Source organism: Rhodamnia argentea, chromosome 7 (assembly GCF_020921035.1).
Source record: "Rhodamnia argentea isolate NSW1041297 chromosome 7, ASM2092103v1, whole genome shotgun sequence".
NCBI lineage: Eukaryota > Viridiplantae > Streptophyta > Magnoliopsida > Myrtales > Myrtaceae > Rhodamnia > Rhodamnia argentea.
Genome location: NC_063156.1, coordinates 9,599,588 through 9,627,174, shown reverse-complemented (window position 1 = coordinate 9,627,174; position 27,587 = coordinate 9,599,588). Strand labels below are relative to the sequence as shown.

The 27,587-nt window shown below is 39.1% G+C and overlaps 3 protein-coding genes and 1 long non-coding RNA gene across 7 annotated transcripts; 1 reads left to right on the top strand and 3 right to left on the bottom strand.

The window, feature by feature from the left end:
• Positions 1 to 3,029: 3,029 nt before the first annotated feature.
• LOC115737846 (transcription factor MYB54-like) lies at positions 3,030 to 5,456 on the top strand. Of its 2 annotated transcripts, XM_030670212.2 has the most exons (4): positions 3,030 to 3,961; positions 4,081 to 4,470; positions 4,634 to 4,808; positions 4,845 to 5,456. In XM_030670212.2, exons 1-4 carry the CDS (start codon positions 3,568 to 3,570, stop codon positions 4,894 to 4,896), a joined length of 1,011 nt encoding a protein of 336 aa, XP_030526072.1. In that variant the 5' UTR covers positions 3,030 to 3,567; the 3' UTR covers positions 4,897 to 5,456. The 2 variants fall into 2 exon arrangements, with proteins under 2 accessions (XP_030526072.1, XP_030526071.1); XM_030670211.2 differs by having other exon boundaries at positions 4,634 to 5,456.
• LOC125316056 lies at positions 5,143 to 5,585 on the bottom strand. The gene is made up of 2 exons (XR_007199369.1): positions 5,545 to 5,585; positions 5,143 to 5,499 (listed from the first exon to the last, which is right to left on the bottom strand). It is a non-coding gene; the product is annotated as an uncharacterized LOC125316056 (long non-coding RNA).
• A 1,859-nt stretch (positions 5,586 to 7,444) lies between these two features.
• LOC115737844 (cyclic dof factor 3-like) lies at positions 7,445 to 10,510 on the bottom strand. 2 transcript variants are annotated; one of them, XM_030670207.2, is made up of 2 exons: positions 10,045 to 10,510; positions 7,445 to 9,005 (listed from the first exon to the last, which is right to left on the bottom strand). In XM_030670207.2, exons 1-2 carry the CDS (start codon positions 10,225 to 10,227, stop codon positions 7,695 to 7,697), a joined length of 1,494 nt encoding a protein of 497 aa, XP_030526067.2. In that variant the 5' UTR covers positions 10,228 to 10,510; the 3' UTR covers positions 7,445 to 7,694. The 2 variants fall into 2 exon arrangements, with proteins under 2 accessions (XP_030526067.2, XP_030526068.2); XM_030670208.2 differs by having other exon boundaries at positions 7,445 to 8,994; positions 10,045 to 10,180.
• Positions 10,511 to 15,725: 5,215 nt separating this feature from the next.
• Positions 15,726 to 16,941, bottom strand: LOC115737849. Of its 2 annotated transcripts, none has more exons than XM_030670217.2 (3): positions 16,578 to 16,941; positions 16,425 to 16,483; positions 15,726 to 16,068 (listed from the first exon to the last, which is right to left on the bottom strand). In XM_030670217.2, exons 1-3 carry the CDS (start codon positions 16,681 to 16,683, stop codon positions 15,931 to 15,933), a joined length of 303 nt encoding a protein of 100 aa, XP_030526077.1. In that variant the 5' UTR covers positions 16,684 to 16,941; the 3' UTR covers positions 15,726 to 15,930. The 2 variants fall into 2 exon arrangements, with proteins under 2 accessions (XP_030526077.1, XP_030526078.1); XM_030670218.2 differs by having other exon boundaries at positions 16,590 to 16,925.
• Between the last annotated feature and the right edge of the window lie 10,646 nt (positions 16,942 to 27,587).

The following is a 27,587-nucleotide window of genomic DNA, read 5'->3' as shown; positions in this document are numbered from 1 at the left end:
AACCATCATCTCGTCACCCTCATCTCCAGCGTGAAGAAGACCGAACACCAGCTCCAATTGATGACGTTTGTCCTCGTCGTCGTTTTTTTTTTAATGGGGCTAAGGTATTCTTAGGTCGATTTAGGTTTCATATGAATCATGAAACCTGCCGTAGGAATCGATTTCCAAAATTTTAAAATCTGAAATTTGCAACCTACCTTGCTACGGGTTTTCAAAGTCGCTTTCATAGTCTACTCAGATTCCATATATATATTCTTAATTGAATTATTGCAGTGAATCACCACATTTAATGATCATAATTTGGTACTACAATTCATCGACCACAGCTCAAATCCAGACACACGAATAATATGAAACATTAACAAAATAAAACTCTCGATTATTGATGTTGCCGAAAATCAGAGCACGGATCGACGGTTCCGGATTACACACTCATCATCAGACGTCACGAAACATTGCAAGATTCTGCGAAAATATGGAAGAAAACAAATACAAAGACAGGTTCTATGTTTCTGGTTCCATCACATGAAACATGAAACCTATACTGTCAGAACGGTTCTCCGATTTTCGAGACTTGAAATCTGCCCTACATCACACGGAACTGGGAACCGGATCAGTTGTCCTATTTTGACTGGTGCCCTAAAACCATACTCAAACCTATCCATTCTCACCTTGTACCTCAATCAATGTCATGTCTTTGTCCATTCCTCACATTTTTCGATATTTCTTTCTGTTTTTCAATTTTCAGGCCCATGCTTTCTTTCTTTTTAACGTACACGTCCAGATTTTTTCCCTATTTTTGTAGATATCCATGATCCATCCCTCCCTTACAGAAATTTGTCAGCAAAGTTCTGTAGGCAATATAATTATTTAAACGAAAATCTTGACTGTATGAGATTTTCTTGCGCAAGATGCATGCTCGTGCCTTTGATTTCGTTTTGGAGGAACGACATGGACTAACTATATGATATTGGGTTCGTCGATATTATTAATCGACCGAGACTATAGTCGAGATCGACCGGTGATAATAAGATGCGGGCCGACACCTAAATATTTTCGTGCACGAGGCTATGGAACAAAAGCAAAAGGCAATCATTGAGAAACAATTCATGATAAAAAAGTAGAGTATCTCTATCCAATTTCAGTTGTTGAAGCTTTTGATATCATCGCCATTGGAAGGACATGGAAAAGAGAACCTGGAATCGTGACCAACCAACTAAAAAGTGAGCTCTTGGCCCAAAAAAAAAAAAAAAAAAAAAAAAGAAAGGAAGAGAAAGAAAAATTAACAAGTCCAAAGCCTGAAAATTAGGTGTTAGGTTTCGATGAGAGAGTTTAAAAACGAGAGTTCTTGAAATTGTTCCAATCCTGCATTTTGTACCATGCAAGTAGTTATTAAAATCTCTTTTATCGGCACCTCGAAAAGTTTGAATCCGATAACGATGTCCAAAAGATAAAAGAAGAAGGCATTGAGTATATTACTTGTATGAACAATTGTCGTATTTAAGGAGTCTCTTCTACTCGAGCAAAATACTAAGGAAAGGAAGTAATCTAAGGAATCTAGCTAACTTAGGATATAATTGAAATTAAAGAGCCGATTATAGTTTCGTACAGTCAAACGAAATCATGTAATGTTTTGACAATATTGTGAGAAAATGAGAAGAAGTGCGTTGACTTTTTGCGAGAAGTGAAGTTCTCTCGTGGACTGAGAAGTAGTCCAGAGTAATTCAAGTTATTAGGTGGAAGGAAACATCGAACTCCATAAACTGCATAAACAAGAAACACACGAGACTTTAAAACGCCGAGAAATGAGAGGGTTCATATTAAACGTCGCTTCAAAATGCCTAAACTCTACTTCTCTTATACGTAGAAAATTGACAGAATCCTCGGATCAACATAAAAGGAAAAAAAAATTCGATAACAACAACTGAAAGTTTGAGAGATGATTGCATTAGTCCCCTCAAAACATAACGGACTTATGAAATCAATCGATCTCACCGGATTTAACCAAGGATCTACCAATTCAATTACTCGTGCCGCTTATGAGCATATGCATCTTGTCCATGTAATAACCCGTCAAAAGTACTTTAACAAATGATGGTGCTGTAAAACTTTAAGGTTACTACCACGGAAAACTAAAAATCGGTATACATACGATATATTTACCCCAAAATAATTTTTTTGACCATAATAAATCCCCAAACCGGTACATTTATCACTAAATTACTCTAAATTATTTTTTAGACCAACAATTCATCTAAATCAGAAGTTTTTCTACATCACATGATCTACTAAAGTGTTTCGATATTGGCAAACCTCAAATTGGTACATCCGTAATAAACTTTCACTCTACTAGTTTTCATTAAACTGTGTTTTACCAAGAACCCCAAGCCATTACACATGTAATAAATAAAAGATAAAAATCTCAAATCGGTGCACTTGTCAACTGCCACATCTAGCATAACTTAGTAATTTGATGGTAAAATTTAGCAAAAACTAGCAAATGATAAATTTATCAAAGATGTACCAATTTGGAGTATATTAATTTTTAGAATAAATTTATCATAAATATACTGATTTGAAGTTGTTCGTGTCATTGACCCTATAATTAAATGCGGGTAACCTTTTATCATGACCCATTAACTGACCCCAAAACCAGATGATGATGATGAGTTACGGCGAGAGCTCAGTAGTTTTTCAAACGAGAGGATGGTAAATTGCATGTTAGGTAAGATGAGGTAACTACTAGACTGTGGTTTTTACTGTGCACCTCCATGGAAAGCAAAAGAGCAAAAGAAAGAAGGGCCAGCTTGGGAAACAGACAAACAAATTCTGGTTTCTGCTCAGAACCAGAGAGAGAGAGAGAGAGAGCACGTAGACCGAAGACCGCACCCACCCACCCACCCACGACCCTGACCCATCCACACGAGCGGGTTCTCTCTCCTCTCAAGTCTCTGCTTTGCATGAAACGGCTCAAGCCCTTCTTTTTCTCTTTTGCCAAGGAAGCATTTCTGAAAAAGAGGAAAAAGTTTAGATTTTTATAAACGAAACCACTTCTCTCTCTCTCTCTTTTTCGCTCTGTAATGCAGACAGACACTGAACTGACCTCATTTCTCTACCCCCATAAAATAAAGTGGGAGGGAGGCGGAGGAGGAGGGTGCGAGAGAATCGTGTGACTCCTTCTCTCTTCCCTTTTGCCCTCTCTCTCTCTCTCTCTCACGCATTCTTACTGTTACTCCCATTTCAGTTTCTGTTCCTCTTCCCCCTCTCTCTCTCTCTTACACAACATCTACGCATGCTTATCAAACCAGTTCGGTGCTCTTCATCTTCTTCTGAGCTCTCCTTCTATATATCTGCCATAGCTGATCTTCATCGTGCAAATCTGTTCCTGCATTTTTGTCTTTCGTTTTCCCTCTTTGACTGGCCCTCCTTCTGTCCTCTGCTGTGTATTTGAGAGAAAAACAGAGGTGGTTTCTCGGGAACAACCCTTGGAAGGAAATCGCCTTCCCTCTCTCTCTCTCTCTCTCTGTTGGCTCTGTCCTCCCGAGCCTTTCTGGATTTCACTCCACGATGAGCGCTCAACACTTGAAAGGCAGTGCGGGTGGCCTTTCCCTCTCTTGCGAATCGAGCCATTTGAGTCGCCAGGGGCCTGAAAATCCAGACGTGGGTCTTCAGATTCTGACCACCTCGTGGGAGAGAGCTGAAAAACTTGTGACAATCCAAAAGCCGAACGCGAGAAATGGCTGCATTTTAGGACTCGAGACAAAAGGTTCGGTCTTGTTTTTTTCAGGTGGAGCAGAGGAACAGAAGACGCAGGCCCTTTGTGTCAAAAGTAGAGGACACACCAAGCTTTGCACAAGAGGGCACTGGAGACCAGCTGAAGATGTCAAGCTCAAAGATCTTGTTGGAAGATTCGGACCTCAAAATTGGAACTTGATCGCAGAACACCTTCAAGGAAGATCAGGTACATCCTGGAAACAGTATAATTATTTAGCAAAGGAATCTATTTTCACCAAGTTTTCTTGTCTCTATGAGCAAGATTATGATAGTGCTCCTTTTTTTTTTTTTTTTTGCGTTCTACAGGAAAAAGTTGCAGGCTCAGGTGGTTCAATCAGCTGGATCCGCGAATCAACAGAAGAGCTTTCAGCGAGGAAGAAGAGGATAGGCTCTTGGCCGCTCACAAGGTGTACGGGAACAAATGGGCCATGATTGCCCGGTTATTTCCCGGACGGACCGATAATGCGGTCAAGAATCACTGGCATGTGATCACGGCCAGGAGGCAGCGAGAGCAGTCCAATGTGTACAGGAAGAGAAAGCCACCTTCGCATCTCCATCATCGTCAAGTCTTGCCCAAGGGGCTCGATCCTTCTTCTTCGACGACCCTCTCGAGCAATGTGGATGAATCTGACTCCGCCTGCACTGATCTCTCCCTCACTCCCTCTTCGGCTATGTCATCTCATGCTTTATTCTCCGGTGAGATTAGGAAGCGAAATGATTTTCCATTTTTTGCGTGTCCTTTTGTTTTTTAAATATTATTTTGAATGTTGTGGTGTCTTCTCTGATCATGAAGTTCTCATTTTGTAGTATAAGCTGATCCTTTCCTTTTCCAGTAAATAAATGCATTTCGGTTTTTCAGGTTCATCTGGCAAGAAGACAGCGGTGGTGGATAATGTGAACTCTCACGAGTCCTTTTTAACTCGAAATGGCTTCCATTTTCCTGGATCAGTGATCAACCTAAGGGGTCTGGACCGTCATCACAACTCTGGCAACTCATCAGATTCAAACTCTGAAGTCTCAGCCCCTGAATCAGTTGCCGCTCCCGCCGCCACCCCCATCGCCAATAGCAACAAGATGAGCACCCCAGGCTTCATTGATTTTTTGGGAGTGGGAACTACTTGAAACTCAGAGGAGGGCACACTCTCACTCTCTTGGCATCTAAATAGGTAGAGAGGGTGACTGAACTGAGAGACCAAAGACGAAAAAAAGCAGCCGCCAAGAAAAGCATCCAACGGAAGATGGGTCTGGTTGGGTTTCTTCATATAGTAACTGATGAATGCCCCCCCTTATTTGGGGTTTGAATCTCGAATAGCATGTGAAGAGACAACATGCTGCTGCAAAAGGGCCATCTTCCCCATTCCCTTTCGCGTACAGAGTTAGTGTTTCCATAAACAGAAAAAAAAAAAGGAAAAGAAGGAAGGGAAAAACACTTCAATGACTTGTTGACAGAGAGAGAAAGAGAGAGTAAATGAGCCTGAAAAGATTAGTGAGCTGAGAACTGACGGGGGGGGAGTGGTTGATTTGATTAAACCTGAGGGTGTACTGTCATGAGGATCTAGAGGGACAAGAACAGGTGAAAACAACAAAAAAAGGTAGAAAAGGTTTGTCTTTTGTTACATCTTAGTTGTGAAACCTGCTCATCTTTCCTGACTTTTGAAGGCAGTCGCTGGGTTTCTCTGCTACGCTCTGTATGACCGTGATCTCTCTCTCTCTCTCTCTCTCTCTCTCTCTTCTCTCTTATCTCTCTCTATCTAACACACTTACACACACCAGTCAACACTTGCATTTAATGGGAATGTACTACAATCCAGTGCGTGTTCTTTACGGCCCGATCTCGCATTCAACTTGGGATCGACGGATGATAAAGAGGAAAAAATAAAAAGAAAAAAACATGGTCTATCGAATCTATTATGCAAAACTGTAGGAAGGGTAAAGAAAAGTTCGATTGAAGATATATTTTTACGAGCACCAAGACGAGAAAATTACGACGTGTCTTGGGTGTGATGTTATTTTGAGTGGATTTGAGCTTTGCTCACAGGTGGTGGGGTCTTTCAAATTTACTCTTATTGGCATCACTAATAGCAACAATCTAAGAAGAGAGTAAAATTTAGCTGATCTTTTAGCTCCTGCATCAAGAACTGTCTTAACTTTGTACCTGGTTAAAACTCACATCGGGAAAAATTGATTTTGAAACATGGAGAACGACCTTGATAGATAGGGGGAAGTGGGTCGCATTGCAAGTCCCGGGTGTTTAGAATAGCACAAGAGCCTAATTCACATCCACCGTTGGACAAGGCCGACATGAATCAGGCTTCGTATTCACCCCCCAAAGCGCTCGCGTTTTTTAAGGAGTGGCTTGATGATGACCTAGCTTTGACCTTTTGAGATGCCCCGAGGTCCTAATGACTTGATCCGGGCGAACCCCAATCCCAAGGACTGAAGCTCTTCAGGGTTGCGAGACCCGGTGTTGAGTCATTGGAGCTCTCTCGATGAGCATCGAACGGATGACGATCTACCGAGGCTTGGAAATCGGCCCTGGCAAAGCCTCGATTTCGAGCCAGTGAAGATCATTAAAGCTAGGGTCTTGGTCCAGCAAAGTTTCCGTCGATTGGGTGTTTCTCTTTGTCTAGTGCTTGCAGTAGAGAGCTCTCAATGTTCCCCATCCGCAAAATAATGAAACACTCCAATTTCAGAAAGTGTCCCAGGGTAATGTAAGATTTTGCCATGCAAGTTCTACGAGTGGTCTCCGTCATGCACTGCGGCCATGCACGAAACGGGCTCTCAAAGACCGTCACTGCCCGTTGCATTCTCAAGTGGCAGAACATTGTTACTGTCCGATTCTCTGTCTCCAACTCAAGAGCCGCAACGTTGTCTGCAAATTTATGTAGATGGAATACCGAACCACTGGTGAGTCATCACTCTGTTTAGCAGTGCCTCATACACCGAAATCGTGCAAGTCGGAGCATTCAAGTAATTGAGCATAGGCAAACAGGGAATGACCCCCGGTTGTCACACCTGGTCATTCCCTTTTCCGGTAAAGCTTAACAAGACATGCCAGTTTCGATTTCGGGACCAAAAAGAAAGACAGACAACCCAAAATAACCTAAGTTAGCACTGTATTCAGATTCACAACATTGTGTCCGGAGGTTCAAACTAGACAGAAATCGGAGCAAGAGCCCAATCTGCAACGTGTTCTTCTCGAAACTTCATTTCGATTAAGATGCGATAAATTGAAGGGCTTACCTACTATATAATTGTTGGCAGCACAAAGATGCGATGCACTGAAGGATCCCGTCTTGCTGATGTCAGGATCATGTCTAAAGGAACTGCAGTAAGCAAACCAGGCCATTCATGAAGGCAACCCAAGAGGCATAAGTCATTCCGTGCCAATCTGGTTGAGGCCCATCACGATAAGCGCTCAAGAATGTCAAGTGGTTGATCTGCAGGAAAACCTCAAGAAAGAGAATCTGAAGCATTGAGATCTGGATTAAGCAAGCAAAACCAAACATCATCCAAGGGAATAAACTAGCAGCCACTGCCTCTAACATACTTCTTGAGTAAATAATCAACTAGCTTTATGTCGAGCTGCAACATTGCTGATGCAGAAAGACAGTCAAATCTCCAGGACAGGGAAAAATTCCACTGCTTTCAAGTTTCAAGACAAAGCACATGCTACACAAGTACACAAAGTGCATTTTTCCCTGATTGACAATTACTACAGAAGCTTTGGATGTTATAAAAATCTTTCATTCAATCTGGCTCACATGAATATTTACAGATCAAGTTCGCAAAATGGGAAGCAGTGAGCATACCCAGCAACTTTTGGAACAGAATTAACCGTTGTCAATATTCGATGACAAGCTGACTGAACCACAACATCAGTGTCACGAAGTCACAGCCAATGAATTCATTACAATCTCTTAAGTGCTCTCTTGAAATGTTTGAGACCGAGAAAATGCCGCCGGGTTAACCTCCATTATGTGTGCGGCATCGGAATCCTTGAGGTCATTTTCCGCTTTAGCCTTACCTGGCCCGATACCCAGCGTCGTCCATATAGGAATCTTCGAGGCTTCGCTTGGGTTATCGATCCTCAGTGTCTTTGGAACCAAGACGCACGTATCTGACCTTTCAAAATCTACAAGATTCGCATCTCTTGAGTGCTTGCCGAGGGCCGGCGAGACACTTGCAGAGCAACATGCATTAACCATTGGGGAAGATGGAGATGAAGATGATGGGCCATGGTTCATTCCACTCGATGGTGTGGTGCTCAGACCGGAGGTGTGTAGAGGCATGCAACCAAAATACGACGCCATAGGTACAATTTGTAAGGGAATGCTGGGAGGGCAAATACCAGGAACCGCTAACATGGGTGTGGGGCTCAAACGAATGGAATTAGGGGTCGCAACTCCTGCAACTTGCTCTGGAGAGTAGTGAGTTGTCCTAAAAGAAGCTAGATGTTCCCAACCTGTGTTCAAGGGGATAAAACATGCAGGAACAGGGTAAAAGTGCATAGGATCGAGGGAATTCTGCTTGCGACAAGATCCCAATATCCCTATTTCTTCATTTTCAGCAGTGCTTTTGCTCGAATCATAAATACTGTAACCTGTCATGGAAGAAGCAGACGGGGAAGCTTCTTCTCTAGTTTGGACACAATTGATAGAACCTGTCTCAATGCATATTTTTGGGTCTTTGAGACTAAGAACAGTCTCCACAGATTCGGATAAAGATGCCTCAGGACCAAACTTCAATACTCTCCCGTTTCCCACTGAAGGCCCGAGGGTTCTTGAAGTAATGTCTTTCGGTGCCATAAACTGATGATTCACTGCTGTCTCTGGAATGTCTAATCTAGTGTTTAGTGTGCTACTGGAAGATTGAGTTGCTTGACAATATTGAGAGGCCAGGTGCTTGTTCTTCCGCCGTCCAGCGCCGATTGGCACATTTCGCATCGTTCCCCCAGCTGTCCAATATCTCTGGCAGTTCCTGCAGAAGTGTCGAGGTTGATTTACATTGTAGTTGTTGAAATAACAGAACTTTGTCTCAAGACTGTTGCATCTCGGACATGGAAGGATCTTGTCAGGCTTCTTGAAAACCTTTTCTTGGTCAGCATACTTAGTCTCTGCATGACCATTTTGAAGATTCCGCATTACTGTGGCATTATCTCCACCAACAGCTGAATTATGAGGATGTCCATGTTTGACAGTTTCTGGTTTTGCAATATCACTACAGGCATGCTGAAAATCACCAAATCAGAACAAGATAAAGCATTGATCTCGTCTAAACTAAGAATGTCAAAGAGAAATAACCAGAAACGAGAGAGAATATTTCAAGAAGATAACAGCAAAAGCGGCAAATGTCAATAACTTTCCAACAATCGTATAACCATAATGGCATCCAATTCTTTGTTTGTCATGAACTTTTTTCTTAGAGCACAGTAATTTTTCCTAGTATCAGAACGAATTATAATCAAGTCTTGAACTCAACTGAAGCAGGAAATTCAACTATGGCAGAAATAAATGACAGGAAAACAAGTTTGTTGATAGCACAAGAATTCATAGATTGAGCAGAACAATTTCCAAGCAAGTTCACAGGTCACTCAAAACCCCATGTTTCGGATGTCCAGTAAATCAACCCTCTTTTGGTTGAACTAGGAGTAAATCGTCTACATATATTTACTAAAATGTTCACCTGAAAGACCATTTGACTCTCTTGGCGACCCATGTTGTTTAGCCAAGTCTAAATACTTTTGGATATTGGAAGAATTGGTTTTAATGGGTGAGAACAGTTGGCAAATGGCACCACATATTAACAAAAGAAATCACCAGTCATTTCTATTGTGCAGAAAACGAAAGAACAGAGACCGAGCCAATCGTTATTGCATTTTGGTGCAGTGCAAGTATAAGGCTCACGAAATACATGCAGCAGAACACCGATTAATTGTCATTTGACAGCAATATACAACCCGAAAAATCTTCTAATTCGGCATAATGACACAACGAAAACGCTAATTTACAAGAAAGAGTTCAAAAGATGGCAAGCCCAACAACGTTGAACCTTTCAGCAAGCGATTCAATCTTTCGTTTTACATCTCCATTTCATTTAAAAGCAAGAATCAGCAAAACAGCACGTAACCTCGGACACCAAAGAGGTTCAGCTAAAGCTTCAAACACTCATAAACCAGAGCCAACACATCGAACCAACAACACCCAAGAACACGAAACAATCCACGAGCTTCACTATAGCTGGGCAAAAGGGGAAGAAAATAAATTGTACCGTCACTCCAGAGGCCGACACAGCCCGAGAGCCGCCAGCAGAACCCGCCGGAACCCGACACTCCGGCGCCGGAATATTCCTCCCGAAGAGCTTGATGCCCGGGTCTCTATTCGCAGACCCGAAGCCTCCGCCGCTCATCTTCTCCGCAGAAACTCTCTCGCGCACCCTCAATGCCAAAACCATAGCCCGTCAAGAAACCTCTCCGAATTCCTTTTTGTTAAAAGAGGGAAGTAAAGATGCGCTTTTGAGGAGACCCAGAAACTTTAAAAACCCCTCCACAAAAACCCTTTCTCCCCCTCTCCCGCAAAAGAGGAAAATCCCAGAGAGAAGAGCGCAGAAAACGTGAGGGAACAAAGACAAAGTTGGTCCCTTTTTGCACACTCCCTTTTCGTTTTCAAGAAAAAGCTCTTTTTCACCCCCTTCCTTTTCCTTTTTTCCCCGCGTCTTTAACTTTGGCCTTTTGCTTCTTTTTCTGCCTTTCCACTTTGCGCATTTAATCGAAAGGGGTGTGTGTTTTGATTTTTTGATCTGGTGCCAGCGAGCGTCCGAGTCAGCTCAGAGGAGGGGTTCGTTTGATTTCCATGGAGGGAGGAAAAAGGCAAGGAGCAGTGGCTAACTTCGAGCGATGGTGACGTGAGAAAGAGAGAGACAAAAGCCAGAAAAAGGGGTTCTGACGAAAAGATAAAGGGAAAGGGGAAGGGGGGGGACAAAAAGCGAAGCTGGGCGTCTTTCGCTTTTTACGCCGCCTTCGATGTCTTTGCCAGTTTGATCCGTCTTCTATGTCCTCGAAAAAATCTTCTTTGCCAACCCTGATCCATGCCAGATCAAAATTACATGTAGCCGTCGAATCAACAGCATTTCAAGATCCGGTTTTTTTTTTTTTAAAGAATTGGGCATCAGAACTCGTATTGTGAGGCTTCATGTGAGATCTCGATGCATATAGCCGTCGGATCATTGAGCATCTCAAATTTCATTATCTAAGAACCGGACATCAAGATCCGTATTGTATGGTAACACTTATTTCTCGTGTGCCGGTGCTTTTGTTACCAGATGAGCATCGTGCAATCCAAAACACAAGAGCCTTACGGGCTTTGAGAAAACTTCGATCCAGGATAGATCATGCCACCTTGGTGAGTACACCCAAGTGAGGTAGCCTGGAGACGAAATTCAACGGCTCTTATATGTTGTTTGTGTTTTATGGTGTGTACTCTAACCATTACGAATACGGCCAAAGATAAACAGAACTTTGTTAATTATTATCATCTCCTTGTAAATAAGTTGAGTTATGTTAAACACATATGCCGGTCCTTGTTTTCGGTACATGCTCGTCCTACTCACCGTATATGTTACAAATAAAGTATTTAATTGAATATTCGGGTTCCCCTTAAGCGAGACATGCATCGTAGATGTATTTTCAAAAAATGAAAAATGTGAAGATACTAAAACTTCCTAAAAACATTAACTTGCTTATTGTAGATGGATGGTGTGGATAAGTTCAATCGCATATTAAAAAAGAAAAAGAAAAGAGCATGATTCAAGCATTAATTGATCGATCTGTTTAATTGTATGATCGTCAAATAAGTTTTAGCCGAGTGTCTTAAGCATTATATCGCCATTTTCGATAGTATAATTAAGTATTGAAAGGTAAAACTTATGAAGCTCACAATTACATCATAATTTTCTTACGACGCGTAAGTTATTACCCTCTATTTAAAGTGTACATATTTTAGTCATAACTATGCCTAACGAGTGTTTTTGAGGTACGTGAAATTAGGGTCCCCAACAAGTTATCGAAAGAAACAAGGGGAGAAAAAGCAAAAGCTGTTGGTGGGCTGGTGGTTTCCAATTACCTCAAAGAACCAGCACCACCAGAATGGATAATCCTCAAAGATTAAGTATAAACTAATCTTAGAAGACAGTTTAAAATAATTAGGAGTCCTTTTTAAGAGAATCAGGTACCAAATGGATGGAGAGAGAGAGATATCTTGACAATAACACCTCCTCTTCCTCCAAAAGAAGGGTGAGGATCGTGGCTACCCAGTTTGATTTTTTTTTAGGGGCGATTTGTGATTTTTGGAAAGCAAAAGGACTAAAGAGAAATAGCAGATTCAGTCCCTGTAATTTGTTAGAGGACTTGGAATATTGTTTTTTTTACCGTCTAAATGTGCATTTCAGTGTGATCCGACCAAGGAAAAGAGGCTTAGTCAAGCAGTAGGTAGCTCCACTTGACGTGCAACTTTATAATTTCAAGATATATTTGGTTGGTCGGAAGAAAAATTATTTTAGGACTACATTCGGGTAATTGTAATTTTTTCGTACACATGACTTGCTAATTTACCATGATTTCTATCTTTTTTGTATACCGCTCAAGGTGATTATGCCATGATTTGACTTTGTAGTAGGCGAATACCATAACCTTGGTTTTTTTTTTTATGGTTAGGCACTGAAACCGCAAAAGGTGGCCAAATTTTATTAATCATTATCTATGAAAGCCATACGTTAAGCCATTCATCAACTAAAAACAGGCATATTATCATAAAAATTACAATCTCATTAACACACTAATCACACGTAATACCTGAGTACAACGCATTATAATTCTTAACAAATATCCCGAAAGATGGCATTTATTAGTAAAATTCTTATCATATGTGGATGGATGCAGCGTATGTGACGATGTTTAGAGCCGTGGACTAAGAACTTTTATCTTTATTGCCTTCTTTTTTTTTTTCCTTGCCTTTTTGGCTTTTCAATGAAACTTTGAATGGCGCGTTCTTTCCAGCTTTACACTCATTAAAGTTGGATTTAGGATAAAAAAGTGGGTTATCAAAATTTAAAGTTGGCCTTTTAGCCAGTAACAAAGAAAAAGAATAACATTCAAAAGAACGCAACTTTACTCTTGAACTTTCGGACGGGGGAAAGTTGGTCTGCCTCTAACCAACGCCCTCCTGAATATATGCAAATTTTGACAGGATCGCTTGACAATGCGAAACTCCGTATTCGGTTGTATATAAATATATTAAAAGTCCTAAAATCTTTGCAGAGAGCCTGATTCAATCCTGAGGGTGCATTTATTTGGAAAAAAACTTCATGATAAAATGAAGTACTTTTCGAGAAATCATCTTTTGAAAAAATAATTGTGTTACTTTGTTTGGTGATATTTAATCAAAAACCTTTTGAGGTGTATGGATATCATTCGAAAAATAATCCATCTCAAGCCATTTTTTTTTCATTTATTAGTAAATTTTATAACATTATTTTTTTATTCTTTATTCTTTCAATTTTTTTTTTCATTTTTAAATTTTTTATCTTCTTCATTTTCTTTTTCTTTTTTTCCTTTTCCTTTTTGGGTTAATACCACGAAAAGAGGGTCGAGCAAGAAGTACTTCTTGAGTTGACATGCAATTTTTGTTAACTTCTCAAATTTGGGGGAAAATAACTTGAGAAGCAAAAATTCAATTTAGAAGTAGAAATTTCTTTTAGTAGTCAAATTTTTTTATCAAACGGATTTCTACTTCAAAAGTTAAATTACCAAACGAATTTCTGTTCTAGAAGTACTTCTATAGTAGAAATCCACTTCCGGGAGTATTACCATGTGCACCCTTTTGAAATTGAAGATCTTTTGTACAAGCAATAAAAGTAAGAGTTCAAGATGGAGCGTCTAATGGTAATCCTGGACTTGTAGCAGCTGAAGGATTATTTTGAAATGGAGGGGGTGACCGGGTTAATGGTATACCTTATTTCTTGAAATATGTTCATTTTCACAAGCAAAATCATGGGCGCTATGGTTGGGACTTACCATAGCGAAAGAATATGGTTTCCATGAACTCATCATTAAGTGGACTCCAAAATTATGATCGAACTTGTTAATAAGGATAGTATAGCGGATACCACAGGATCAACACTACTCAAAGATATTAGAAGACTCATAGGCTCTCTTTTTGAGTTCAAAATTCGTCATATTTTTGGGGAAAGCAATCGACTTGCTGGTATACTTGCCAATATTGGTATAGTAAAATGATTGGATACTACGTTCTACTTGCAGCCTCTTAAGGAACTATCCCATGTTTTGTTTAGCGATAAAGTAGTGATATTCGACTATACATTGTAATTTCTTTAGTTTGTACCCTATGTTTACCCAAAAAAAAAAAACAAGAGTTCAAAAGTAGACCTGATATCAAGGGTGGGCCTGAGTGGAGTTACGCCGGGTGATGAACCCAAAAGTTCCTCATCTAAATCCATCCATGATTTAGAAAATTATGATATCTCATAAAATGGTATCATAATTTTGGATTTGCCAAAGGTCTTTGGGCATCTAAAGGCCATTGGGCAAATGGAAGTGCGGTTTGACAAATTTTTTCGATGAGCTTTGCAGAATTACAATTGCATTTCCAAAATCCTCTAAATTCCTTAGCCCAAGGCAGGTCGGTAAGAGCTCTACACTTTAGCATTTTTTCTTCCAATTTCGCCCTCACTAAATTTTTGAGGTTCTGAAAATGCCCTCACCATATTCCATCGTGCGATGTTGCTAGCGACGGCAGATTCAATGAAGGCAACCCCACGCCGAGGTCGCACAACCTCGGGCCGCGACCATCAATACCAAATCTGGCTCGCTAAAGCTAATGAAGGGTTTACGTTCAACTTTTTTTTTTAAGAAAAACATCCGGCGATGATTATCAATTTGCTCTTGCTATGCTTATCTAACAACGTCCATTGAAAAAATGTCATTTAATTTATTAAAGACGGTTGCTGGTTTCGATATATAAACTTTAATCGATCACGAGTAGCATATACATGCTCTTTTAGGCACGGTTGACCTAAAATTTTGATGTAATTGACTCATTTTGAGAGTTCTGTTTGTGTCTATCTTAGGGAAATAGTAATCTTTGGTTAAGGCTGAGGACTGGCTCTTTAGCCTTTCTTGGGCTTTATTAATTTACAGTTCATGGGCCTGTATAGGAAGTGCGTTTCATGTACTCCAAGAATGTCATGACCTTTCCTTTTCCCCCAAATTATATATTTTTATCTTTTTAATAGTTAATTTCAAATCTGCAAAAAAAAAAAAAACTAAATAAATTAATATGCACATCAATTATTGACCTTTAAATGAGCCCACTAAGCCTGTATTTTTGTGTTGACTATTGATTATATTAGTGTTTATTTAGGTTGACTCTCCGAAATATTTTTATTAAGTGGCCACTTTTAGAAAAACATTTTATTAATTATTTATTTTTCTCAAAACAAACGAAGTTTAATTTATTAGCTTCATTAATTTCAAAATCAATAAGGTGCAAGCTGAAAATGGAAAATTCCAACTCAAGAAATACAGCTGCTTTGTATTCATGGAGTTCGGAATATCGATCCGAATGTCATGACCCCGTTCTCTCGATCCCGATCCATCATTCGAAACATCACTATCATCGATCTCTTACCTTCTCTGATGCCGGAAGAAATCACTGCATCATGTCATGCCTAATTAAATCCCGACGTTTCATACGATTGCTTGAGCCGAAATGACTCCACGACGTAACTAATTTAACGTGCCTCTTGTTTATCTGGGTAACCACGATCAGGACTAATCTCGTTGTCGGTGTGTTTTGCCGACGCGAGGGACGGTTACGGAAGCCGGTTCGAGAGAAATCTTTGTCCTATGTGGTTAATAGTGATTAACCGTGATTGTATTAGACAGTAAACACGAACATAATCTTTATCTCCAGTGAATATTGCGGATCGTACAGGCACAAACCCAAAGAAAAAAGAACCCTCCAGTCCTAAGCCTTTTCCTGTAAATTCATCCAGTCATCTCTTTACATTGACGAAAAGACATCACTTATCGTTCTCCAGGAGCAAGCAAATGGTAGACAAGTTCCATTATGGTGTCAACTGTCAAGGGGTTTTAGTTGCAGGCAATGGGGGTGGTTCGTGACGAGGATTAGGGCCTGCTCCTGGATAGTCGTTGATCTCCATCTCCATCCTTCCCTCCACTTCGTAAGTCCCTCCTCGTTCCATCAACTCCACGCCATCCTGTGCACCATCATCGTCGTCATCAGAAGCCTTTTTTAAGGTTTTTGTAACGAGAGAACAATACGTAACAAAGAACCCATGATCACTTCTGTAGACAGCACTTTGTAAGACCACTACGTAACCCTAACCTCCTCCCCCCGAAACGTGATAAACCTGCAAATCTATGGTCAGTCGCGCTTCTATTGGAGAGAGAGGATGTCGTCTAGGATTGATACGAACAGCTCAGGACATGGCCCGTCAACGGATACATAGCCCAGACAGAAGACCGATCTCCAGAAATGATGATCAGATGCACGCCAAAGCTCCATCGGAAGTCATTTACGAAGTATAGGAGAGGGAGAGAGATGGCGACTCACCAGAGAAGGCGATTCCTGTTCCGGGAGCGATTTGATTTCGTTGCTCGACCTCAAGCTTCCTATCAAACAGGAAAATGAAAATCGGTACCTATGATTCGGAAAACAAGGCACGAGAAGAGACATCTCAAAGAGGACGCATCGAGCACGAAAGACCGGCTCGCTTACGGGTGGCGGGAACGGCGGTGGCAGTCAAGAGGAACCAAGAGAAGCACAGATAACACACCGCCAGCCTCGTGAAGATCTTGAACGCCATGCCCATCTTCGGAGCCAACTACTTGACGAGAAGACCGTATGGAGAAACAGAGGAGGCCGCCAATGGAAGTAAAGACAGGCAGGCGATCTCTATATAGAGAGAGAGAGAGAAAATTGATGTCCAACCAAAGTCAACCACGGAATATAAGTGTGTGCTGATCGTGTTCCCACTGAGGGCCACGCAGCCTTATCTCCGCTTGTCTTTCCGGATCACAGTCGGACATAATTCCTTGTAGGAAATTCCCGCCTTCAATAATGGCGGAAACCTTAATTATTGCACCAAGTTCGGACATACCTTTTTTTTTTGGGTCGAATGGACATGCTTTCATTAGTCCAGCTTGGTGAAGGAGAGGAGGAGATCACATCCGATCCTAATCTTATCAATTTGCCGTAAAATGAAAGTATCGGATAATTTTAATTCAATTGCCGAAAATAGCCGTGATCTATGATCGAAAGAATTTTGATCCGTAACATGGTTCTAGGAAAACGGCTCGATCGCGAGGATCACATTGGGCATTTTAAAAAGAAGTGTATAATACGGATTGATTAACCTGTTTTACACAGAAAGTAAAAGTCACGGACGTAGATTGCCCAGGAAATGCTCCCACTTATAAGGGTCTTCCCTGAAAGTGACGTCTTGATTAATTTGAATTATTGTACTAAGTTTAATAATTTCTTTCGTAATTTTTTATTATTATCGTTGTTACTCTGGCTGACTATGGATGACCGAGTCAATCGAAATTGTAAGAGGATGACAGAAGTTGAGAGCGATCCGAACCCGCCACCACCCACAGAAAGAAAAGCAAAGTGGGTCAAGTCGCTTTCAGCGCAATGGGGCTTAAGACACTACCGATTGAAAGTGTGTGTCTCAACGTCGTGTCGTGTCGAAGTCAAACACGGAAGGAATCTTTCGATCGGGCGATGATGCACCGCTGCTCCCCCACCACCGCTCCACTACTACTCACGAGTCACGAGTGTCGCGTTTGACTCGGGCTCGGTGGGGAAGAGGTTAGGGAAGGCTTTCAATTATGGCAGAAACGATCTAGAAGCGTGACGAAACCGTGGAAAAAGGAGGGGGATTATCGTCCAAAAAAAAAATCCTAAATTTAATGTGTGACCATCAATTAAGTTCTAAAATTTTTGAAAATTTTTCAATGCATTTTTTTTTTTGGCAACTTTAGCTGAACTCACAGATGAAAAGGGTGCACGCGACCAACTCGAAATTGATTTGCATTTGGTTTCGGTTTGTGTTAGAAAGTTGCTCGCGATCCAAGTTGTTTGCAATTTAAACTCCCTTTGTTTCTCAAAATATATAATATCTTTGGAATATGTTTTTCGGAAAATCACCTTTTAGGAAAATGACAATGCTTTCCGGTGTTTGATTGAGGCCCAAAAATGAATTGGAAAACATGTTTCATTGTTTAGTAGGGAAAATTTCATTTAATTTTCTACATTGTTATTTGATTGGAAATTGTTGACAGGTGCTTGGATGTATTATGTGGCAAGGCCAATGTTAGACAATTTTTGTATTTTTTTTTTAACTTGAAATTTTCAATGATTTTTATTATTTTTTATTTTTTATAAATTTTTTATTTTTATTTTCCTTCTTCCTTTGCCAATCGATGACAGGCCATAGGCGAGGGCCGACCTCGCCGGCATTGGGCGAGGTCAAGCCTCACTGGGATTTGGCGAGGTCAAGCCTCACCGGGATCCACCGAGGCTCAAGCTTGCCGGCTCGGCAACCTGGGGAAGAAGGAAAAAGAAAAAGAAAGAAAAGAAAAACATAAAAAGTTCAAAAATTTTGGCCTCGATGGATCCGGGCATGGGCACCGGTGACCTGGGGTTCGACCTCAATATTACCAAGCCTAGCGTCCCAAGCCTTGCCTAGATAGACCAGGGAGCAGCGATCGAGGTCTCTAGCATGGCCTAGATGGACTCGGGCCTAGGTGGCGAGGACCCGACTGTTTGTCAAGAGCCGGAGAGTGAGGATTGAGATTTTTGTGCCCAAGCATAGAGTTTTTGGTGCAAACCTAGAAAATAATTTTCGATTTTTTAAAGAGAAAATCATTTTCTAGAATTTAAGTTTTGGTAGGAAAACCTATTCTGTTGACTAAAAAATATTTTTTGTTGGCTCATTTTCCTAAGCGATTCAAATGCCGAAAGAAGAGGAAAATGGTTGTCTGGAAAAATATTTCCGCGAAACAAATGGAGCCGTTTGTTTTCATGAAAAATGGATAATTTAGAAAATATTTTCCTAAAAATGATAACTAGTGTCGATTACAAAAATGAATGATCGAATTTTTCTTACCTTCAATGAAAATATTTAGGCATAAATTGTTATCAATAATGAATATATCTTTTATCGACTAATTATTTTAAGCGATACAACCGATTATTTTTAAGAAAATATCTATCAAATCATCTATTTTTCGCAAAACAAACGGATCTTTAAGAGAAGGTGTAATATGAACTTTTGATTATACGAGTCGTCGAGAAGAACACAAATTGTCGTGTAACGATAGGACACGAAAGAAATATAATCTAGTCAAGAAGTTAGGCTCTGCCTCTGCTCTCACATTATCATAGAAGGAATGTATCGGGAAAAAAAAAAAAACATAGAATGGATGAGGATTCAGAAGGAGAAGTCAAGGTCAATATGAGACGGCAGGCTAGCACTCGTTCGTTAATGCGTGTAGAACCACAGTGACATACTAAGCATTTCCTCAAGTCGTTCTATGCAGTAATTTTTTTTGGGATAATTTTAATTTCAGGGTGCGGTGAAACTCTATGCAAAAGGAAAATATATTTTGAGAAATCATTTTTAAGGAAATAATTAATTTCTCGTTTGTTTGTTGATACTTGACCGAAAACTTTTTCGGGTATTTAGATTTGATTTGGAAAATGATTTCAATCTTATGACTTTATTTCAAATCAAAAGAGAATTCGAATTTTTAAACAAAATTTATTTATTTTTCCCTTTTTTTTTTTCCCTGACAAAGCAAGAAGGAAAAAGAAGGAAAAAAAAAAGAATCAAGACGAACAATTTTGAAAAGTGTTTTAATCTCTTTAGATTTAAGAATTCACCTTTCTAATTTTATGCATGAATTGTTGCTTGACTCGGAATGTGTTTTTCATGGACTTTTGGGCTAACCGAATGAGTGAAAATTCGAAAAATTTGTTTTCGAAGACAACACTTACACAAACAAACGCATCCTTAATCGGGCTTCTACCTCGTGCAGATTCGTGTTAAGATCGAGCGAGCAGAACGATTTACTTGCAGAGTAAACGGCGACGGGCGGTACGACTGGGCTGTGGCGATGATAAAGGGACGGGGGACGAGGGCTGAGGATTTCTTTCTTTCTTTCTTTTTTCATATTGTTTCATTTGCCCCCCATGTAGATTTGCTACGCGGCACATTCCTAATGGGAAGTCTACCTAATGTTAGGTGGGTGGACATCCACCCAACTAATTAGTGCCCATAGACAAAACGGAAAAAGGTCGTCGTCCGACGGAAAGAGGGGAACGCCATAGTGGACGGAACAAAAAACATCATGGGCCGATGCTGCATTTTTAGGGGTGAGTATGGTCCAGGCCGGGCCGATCCCGACATGGAATCAAGACCGGATCGGTAGTCCCGATCTCCAAATTTTTGGGGACGGGGATCAAATCGGCCCGAGATCGGCGGTCCGATATGGTCCCGATCTAGTCCCAGTGAGACCGCTAATACCAGCTGCTTATAGAAACCTAACCATGAGATCTAAACTAACAACTTTCAATCTTAATAATCAAACCTAACAAAACATACACATGATCATCGTACAACCATCACATGAGCACTTATAATCCTAAAATAATGAGAAAAGACTAAATTAAGAATAAAAACAATTAAAACAAATTATGCTCCCGCATCATTCTCCCCAAGTTGGAAAGAGTTAAGCTTTCAAAAAGAAGGTAAGTTCCATATCAAAACGACTTGGACGACATTTGAAATAAATTTTATATTTGTGAGATTTCCTACAATATTCTACGTTGTCGATAATGAGTGTATAACGCCTACAAATTTTTAGGTTTGTCAAACAAAATAATGGGTTTGCAATAATATGGTCAAGACAAAATAAAAATAAAAGAAATTGAGTCAAGACAAAACATAGATTTAGTCAAAACAAATCATAATTCCAGGTGGAAATACAAGGAAATAGTGAGCTAGTGAGTACACTGTACTTCATGAATCAAGTAAAAAAAAATGGATTTCATAACATAGTAAACAAAACCGAATGATCGAGCTATCGACAAACACAATCGGAGGGTGCATTGGGAAGGTTACGCGAGTGTCGAGCGATAAGAAAGGAATGAGTGTTAAGCAAAAAATGGAGAAATTAAGTTGACTAGTTCTTCAAAATTTTCTATTTTTTTTTCTAATTGTGGGTACATACATACATACATGCATGCATACATACATACATACATACATACATACATACATTTATATATATATTTTGAGTGGTTCGATCCGGTCCCATCCACTATGGAATCGGGGACCAAACCGCCCCCCTCAAGGATTAGCCATCCGATCGGAGTCCAGTTTGTTCACCCCTACTTATATTGCTGAAGAGATGATGGTTGTGGCTCCTTAACTCATCAACTAATTTTGAAAAAAATGTGCAAAAAGTCTTAGACCTATTGTATAGCTGCCATTAGTTCGATTTTAAATTTTTTGAATTTGACCAATATAGCATATAACCGTTTGACCTACATAATTTTTTGCTAATGTGCTAACCTTCCTACGTGTGGCACGATCGGCTATTTTCCAAGATGCTAAGAGATTTTTATTCCTTTGACAACATCGCCGACGAGGTGGACAATCAAATCTAGTGTCGACGAGTCTCGCCTGAGGTCACATGACCTCCGATGCCCGAGTAGTGGCCCTTAGGCTAAGCTAAGGTTTCCTTTCTTTCAATTTATATTTATTTTTATACCAAATCCAAAAGTATTTAGTTGAGCAGTAATCATCTTTGGGATGTGCTTATGGAGAAGCACCAGAACCGAAAGCAACGTTCATTTGACAACCCCTTGCCGAGGCTACGCAACCTCGGGCCGCGACCACCGGTATTAGATTTGGCTCACTGGTGCAAGTGAAGGGTTTAAGTTTTTTTTTTTTTAGGAAGGGTTTAAGTTAAGCAAAATTAGCAATTTTTTTTTTACGAAGGTGATAATTCTAAACACCATTAAAACCATAGTAACTTCCGAGTGTACTTCTAAATTATTCCATATCAAATATAATTTTTTATTTCGAAAACCCCTTTTAACCTAAAGTTATTTTCTAAAGGCATTTGGCAGGAACCCAACTAAACATAGCCTGCGCCTATGCAGGCCTAGGTGCGCCATTGTGGGGAGGCTCGGATTAAAAAAAAAAATTTATTAATGATTATTAATTTGTCCTTGCCATCTTTATCTACTAACATCCATTAAAAAAATGGTAAAAGCCATAAAAAAAAAAAATCCCAAACTATCTCACTGTAGCACATTTATCTTAACCCTAAATTTGTACATGTGTGTCATATTGACCCTCCGTTAAGGTTTTGTTAATGAGGACCACTGAATATTTACCTATATGGATGTCGAAAAGCAAACAATGTTGATGTAGCGCTCAAGTGGCTTAGTAAAATAAAAATAATGTTATTTTGACTGAAAAATCATCTTACGAAACCTTTTGAGGGTAAATATATCACATAGATACAAGTTGGGTTTTTTATGTTACAAGAAAAAGTTTAAGATAAATATGTCACACTGTCATGGTTTGAAGTTTTTATGTCAAAAGAAAAATTCAAGGTAAATGTGTTACAGTAGATATTGTTTGACATTTTTTATGAATTTTTTCCTCAAAACAATGTCCCTTAATTTATTAATGATGAGTGGGTTTAGAGATAAAATTGTGCCTAGTACCCAAAAAAAACTCCAACTTTAGCATTTTTTTTAGTAAAGACCTCCAACTTTAGCATTTGTGACAATTATATCCCAAATTTTTTTTGTCTCATAAAAACCCTTAATTTTTACTTTTGTCTCAATTCTACTGGTCTAATATCCAAAAAAACCCTTAACTTTAGCATTTGTCCCAATTATATTCAAAATTTTTTGTCTCATAAAAAATCCCCAACTTTCAATTTTATTCTCAATTCTATTACCATTAACCTTCCATCTATAATCACCTTAGTTAATCCTACATGGCTCGAATTTTCTTGCAAAATTTACCAATAAATATTCAAAATTTAAAAATAATAGGTTTCAAGAATGATGATATTTTAGATTGTTCTTCCAAATATCTCCATGTCTAGCTATTCTTTAGGATATTGAGTATCAAAGAGGATACGAAACATGTCGTTTTGAATGACTATGTATCTTCGACTATAAGTAGGGGAAGCAAACAATAGAAGAGAAGTTCTAAAGTGTTTCTATGTCGGTTTTGTTGAGATGTAATTCATTAACGATGATAACTAATGATGATTATGGAATGAAGGCTAATAATGGTACAATTAAGATGGAAGTAAAATTTGAAGTTTTTTTATGAGACAAAAAATATTTTGGATATAATTGGGATATATGCTAAAATTGATATTTGTTTTTTTTTTTACTAGGCCGGTAGAATTGGGATGAAAGTAAAAGTTTGAGGTAGAATTGAGACAAAAGTAAAGATTAGAGGTTTTTATGAGACAAAAAATGATTTTGGACATAATTGTCACAAATACTAAAGTTAGAGATTTTTTTTGGGTGTGGGGCGGATAAAATTGTGATGTGAATGATTCATTTTAAGAATTCACGAGAGATGATGTGATAACTCTGTTACTGTTACTCATCGTGCTTTTCATATAGTCCTTTTTTTTTTATTTTTTTCTGTTCTTTGGCTCAAATTTTTTTCCGTACAAAGGAATGTAGACGTATCGATTATAGTTCAGCTTAAAGCATTTCTCATCATTTTATTATTAACTTAATTGCTGTTTTCATATTTTCATTTATATATTTCCTCTGGCTTAATTTTACACGACATAAAAAAAAAATGGCTTTAGTATATATGCTTTCCAAGACATCATTCTCGTTAATGCAATTAGTTAATGAAAGTGGTAAAAAAGGGCTGACTTGAATTTACCAAGAAAGCTAATAGGCATGAAGCTTTGCAGACAAAAGGGATTGGGGCATTGTGGATGCTAGTATCTGTTTTTTTTAAAAGGGGGGTGGGAGAGGGAAAAAAAAAAAAAAAAATTTATAAATTTACTAAATTCCAAATTAAATTCTGGTTGAACACATCTTTGGGCAATAGCAATCTTTGGCTAAGGCTGAGGACTGGCTCTTTAGCCTGCCTGGGCATTATTAATTTACAGTTCACGGGCTCGTGGTAAGTGGGTTTCACGCACCACAAGAATGTCACATTCTATCACACTCCCTTCGATATTGTTTTACTAATGAATTTCAAATCCTAATTTGCACGTCGGCAGGAGAAAAATTAAAATGCACATTAATTACTTACCTGTAAATGAGCCAATAAGCCTATAATTTGGTGTTGCCTATTGATTATATTAGTCTTCATTTAGGTCAAATTCTTTTGGAAGTCATCGTGATAATAAATGATTTGAACAACATTTTCATAAATATGATCGCTATATCGCATGAACTTATTTATTGATAAAAAAAGATTTTTATTGTTCTTACAGGTATACTATACCTATTTTGTTTATGATGAAAATATCCCTGGTTCATTCATTTTTATAAGTAATATAATAGATTAATATTAAGAAAATATTTTTCGCAAAACAAACGAGGCCTAAGTCGCTAGTTTTATCATCTTATTTTTCTTTTCTAAATCAATGTTTAATGTGCGAGCTGAAAATGGGAAATTCCAACTTCGGGGATTCAGCTGCTTTGTATTCAATGGAGTTTGGAACATCAATCCCATTTTCATTACCCTATTCTCTCCGTCCCGTTCACTATACTAAAACCCTTTCCATCATACACAGGATATCAGCATCCATCTCTTACCTTTCCTGTTGCCGGAGGAAATCACCACACGACGTCGCATCTGATTAGATCCCGATATTTCATATGATCACACGAGTCAAAACATTATGACTAATTTAACGCGCCTCTTGTTCATATACGTAATTTCGATTGTGACCGACTTAACCTTGATGCCGGCGTGCATTCTACAGCGACGAGGGACACTTATACAAGCCAATCCGTGAGAAACCCTTGCCCGTTGTCGATAATTCGAAATTTAAAAAAAAAAAAACACAAGCGATGAACCATGTTCGTTGGATCACATTGTATAAGACGGTAAAAACGAATATAATCTTTCATTCACGTGAATATCTATTGCGCATCGTACGAGCACAGCCCCAAAGAAAAGAACCCACCAATCCAAACCTTTCCTATAAGTTCATCCAGCGATCTCCTCTTTTACAGTGACAAGAAGACAATTATGGTGAGTTCCATTAATGGAGTCAAGGGTTGCAGTTGCAGGCAATGGGGGTGGGTAGTGACTAGTATTGGGGCCTGCTTCCACATAGTCGATGATCTCCATCTCCATCCTTCCCTCCACTACGTGAGTCGTCCCTCCTCCTTCCATCAACGCCCCGCCATCCTGTGCACCATCATCGTCATCATCAGAAGCTTTTTTTAAGGTTTCTGCAACGAGGAAACAAGACTGAAGGAAGAAACCGTGACCATTACTTCTGTAGACAGCACTTTGTAAGACTGATACAAAACCCTAGCCTTACCTTGAAACATGACTGAACTGCAAGTCCAAATGGTCAGTCGCTCTTCTTTTGGGGGGAGACGGAAGAAGAATCTCCGGAAATGATGATCAGATATACGCAAAGCTCCCTCGGAAGTCATTTACGAAGTATAAGATTATGTGTGCGTGTGTGAGAGAGTGATGGCGACTCACCAGAGGGAGTGGTTCCAGTTCCGGGAGTGATTTGATCTCGTTGCTTGACCTCAAGCTTCCTATTAAACAGAAAAACGAAAACCGATGTTTATGATTCGGAAAAAAACACAAGAAGAGGACGCATCGAACACGAAAGACCGGCTCAATTACGGGTTGCGGGAACGGCGGCAGCAGTCCAGAGGAACCAAGAAAAGAACCAGGTAACACACGGCCAGCCTCGTGAAGATCTTGAACGCCATGCCCATCTTCGAAGCCAACTTCTTGATGAAGACTGTATGGAGAGACTGAGGAGGCCGTCAATGGAAGTAAAGAGAGAGCAAGTACAAGCTATATATAGAGAGAGAATATTGATGTCCACGGAACATAAGGGTGTGCACGATAACCATTCTTGTTTTTATTTTATTTTTATTTTTCTATTTTCAAAATAGGTTTGGAATAAAAATCCATTGAGTAATGCAATTTTATTTAATTTTTTTTATATTTTTGGGACAAATTTTGCCCATAAATAGGTTTGGAATAGAAATGAAAAGTAAAATTTTTTTACTTCTATTTCTGAAACAAAAACAGAAATAAAAACTCTTCTCATTGTCGGTTCCTAGCTACCGTCCGCCGATCGCTAGTCGTCGGTCTCCATCCACCGTTGTTAGCTAATTGAGGAAGAAGGAAATCAGCGGCTATAAAAATAATTTTTTTAAATTGGATTAAATATGAAAGTATTTTAACAATATGAGTTGGGCCGGATATGAATTATTAGATTTGTATTGCATGGAAATGGATCAAAACGGGTTAAATATGTCAATATAGGATCGGACCATTTTCGACCCGACCCGACCCGACCCGACTTGACAGAACCCTTATGTTTGACACTTCTACTCTCCACCTCGAACATCTGTTGCCACAACCGTAGTTTCCCCTCTTGTTGCAACCCTAGACTCCATCGTAACCGTAGAAATTCATGCTGTTATTAAATGAATTTCTATTCTAGGATTAGTAAATTTGTGTTGTTATCAAATGTGTTTCTCTATTTAAAAACTCGTCTAGGGAATACATTCCAGGATCGGAATGGTTTTCATTTGCGCCCTAAGAAGTGGATCCTGAAAAAGTTAGCATAAGACTCGATTTGTTTGCAAAAAAAAAAAAAAAAAGATTGATTTGAATAACATTTTTTAAAATGATCGCTTACATAACTTATAAAAATGAATGAACGTAAAATATTTTCATGGTCTAAACAAATATTTAGACACAAATTATTATCAATAATGAAAATATTTTTGTTGATTAATTATTTAAAGCATACATGCAATCATCTTTCAAAAAATATTTTTTAAATCACTCATTTGTCGTGAAACAAACAGAGTCCAAACCCCGATTTTGCAAATAGTCATTGCATCCATCAATCAATACATAGATGGAAGCAAATCCTAAGATTTGCTAGATGATTTAAATATGTTAATTTACATCTTCTGTTTATTCGGATCATTCACTGCTGCAATCGAAGTATGTAACCATAACGACAAGGCATTAATATCGGTGGTTGTGAACAGTTGGCGATCTATGGTCAAACACCACGTGAGAATTCACGGTATCGTAAATTTTTACCATTTTCGAAAGGACGAGAGAAAGGATTGGATAGTGAAATGATACAAAATAGGCATTCTGAGATAGGTTAAAGTTTATTATGACAAAAAAAATAAATAAATAACACGGATCAATTAACCTGTTTTGTTCCTAAAAACAGAAGTCATAGACGAACATTGCCGCACGTATTGTCAACATCGGGTGGAATATTGTCAAATGCATATTTTTTAAGGCAATAATCCAACGTAAGGCTCTTCCCCGACAACGAAATCTTGATTAATTTGGTTATTATATTTAGTTTAATCATTTCTTTTCCTAACTAATTTTGATTACCGTTCATTACACTGGCCGACTCTTGAAAGCACGAGTTTCGATTCGACGCCGTGTCATGTCGAAGT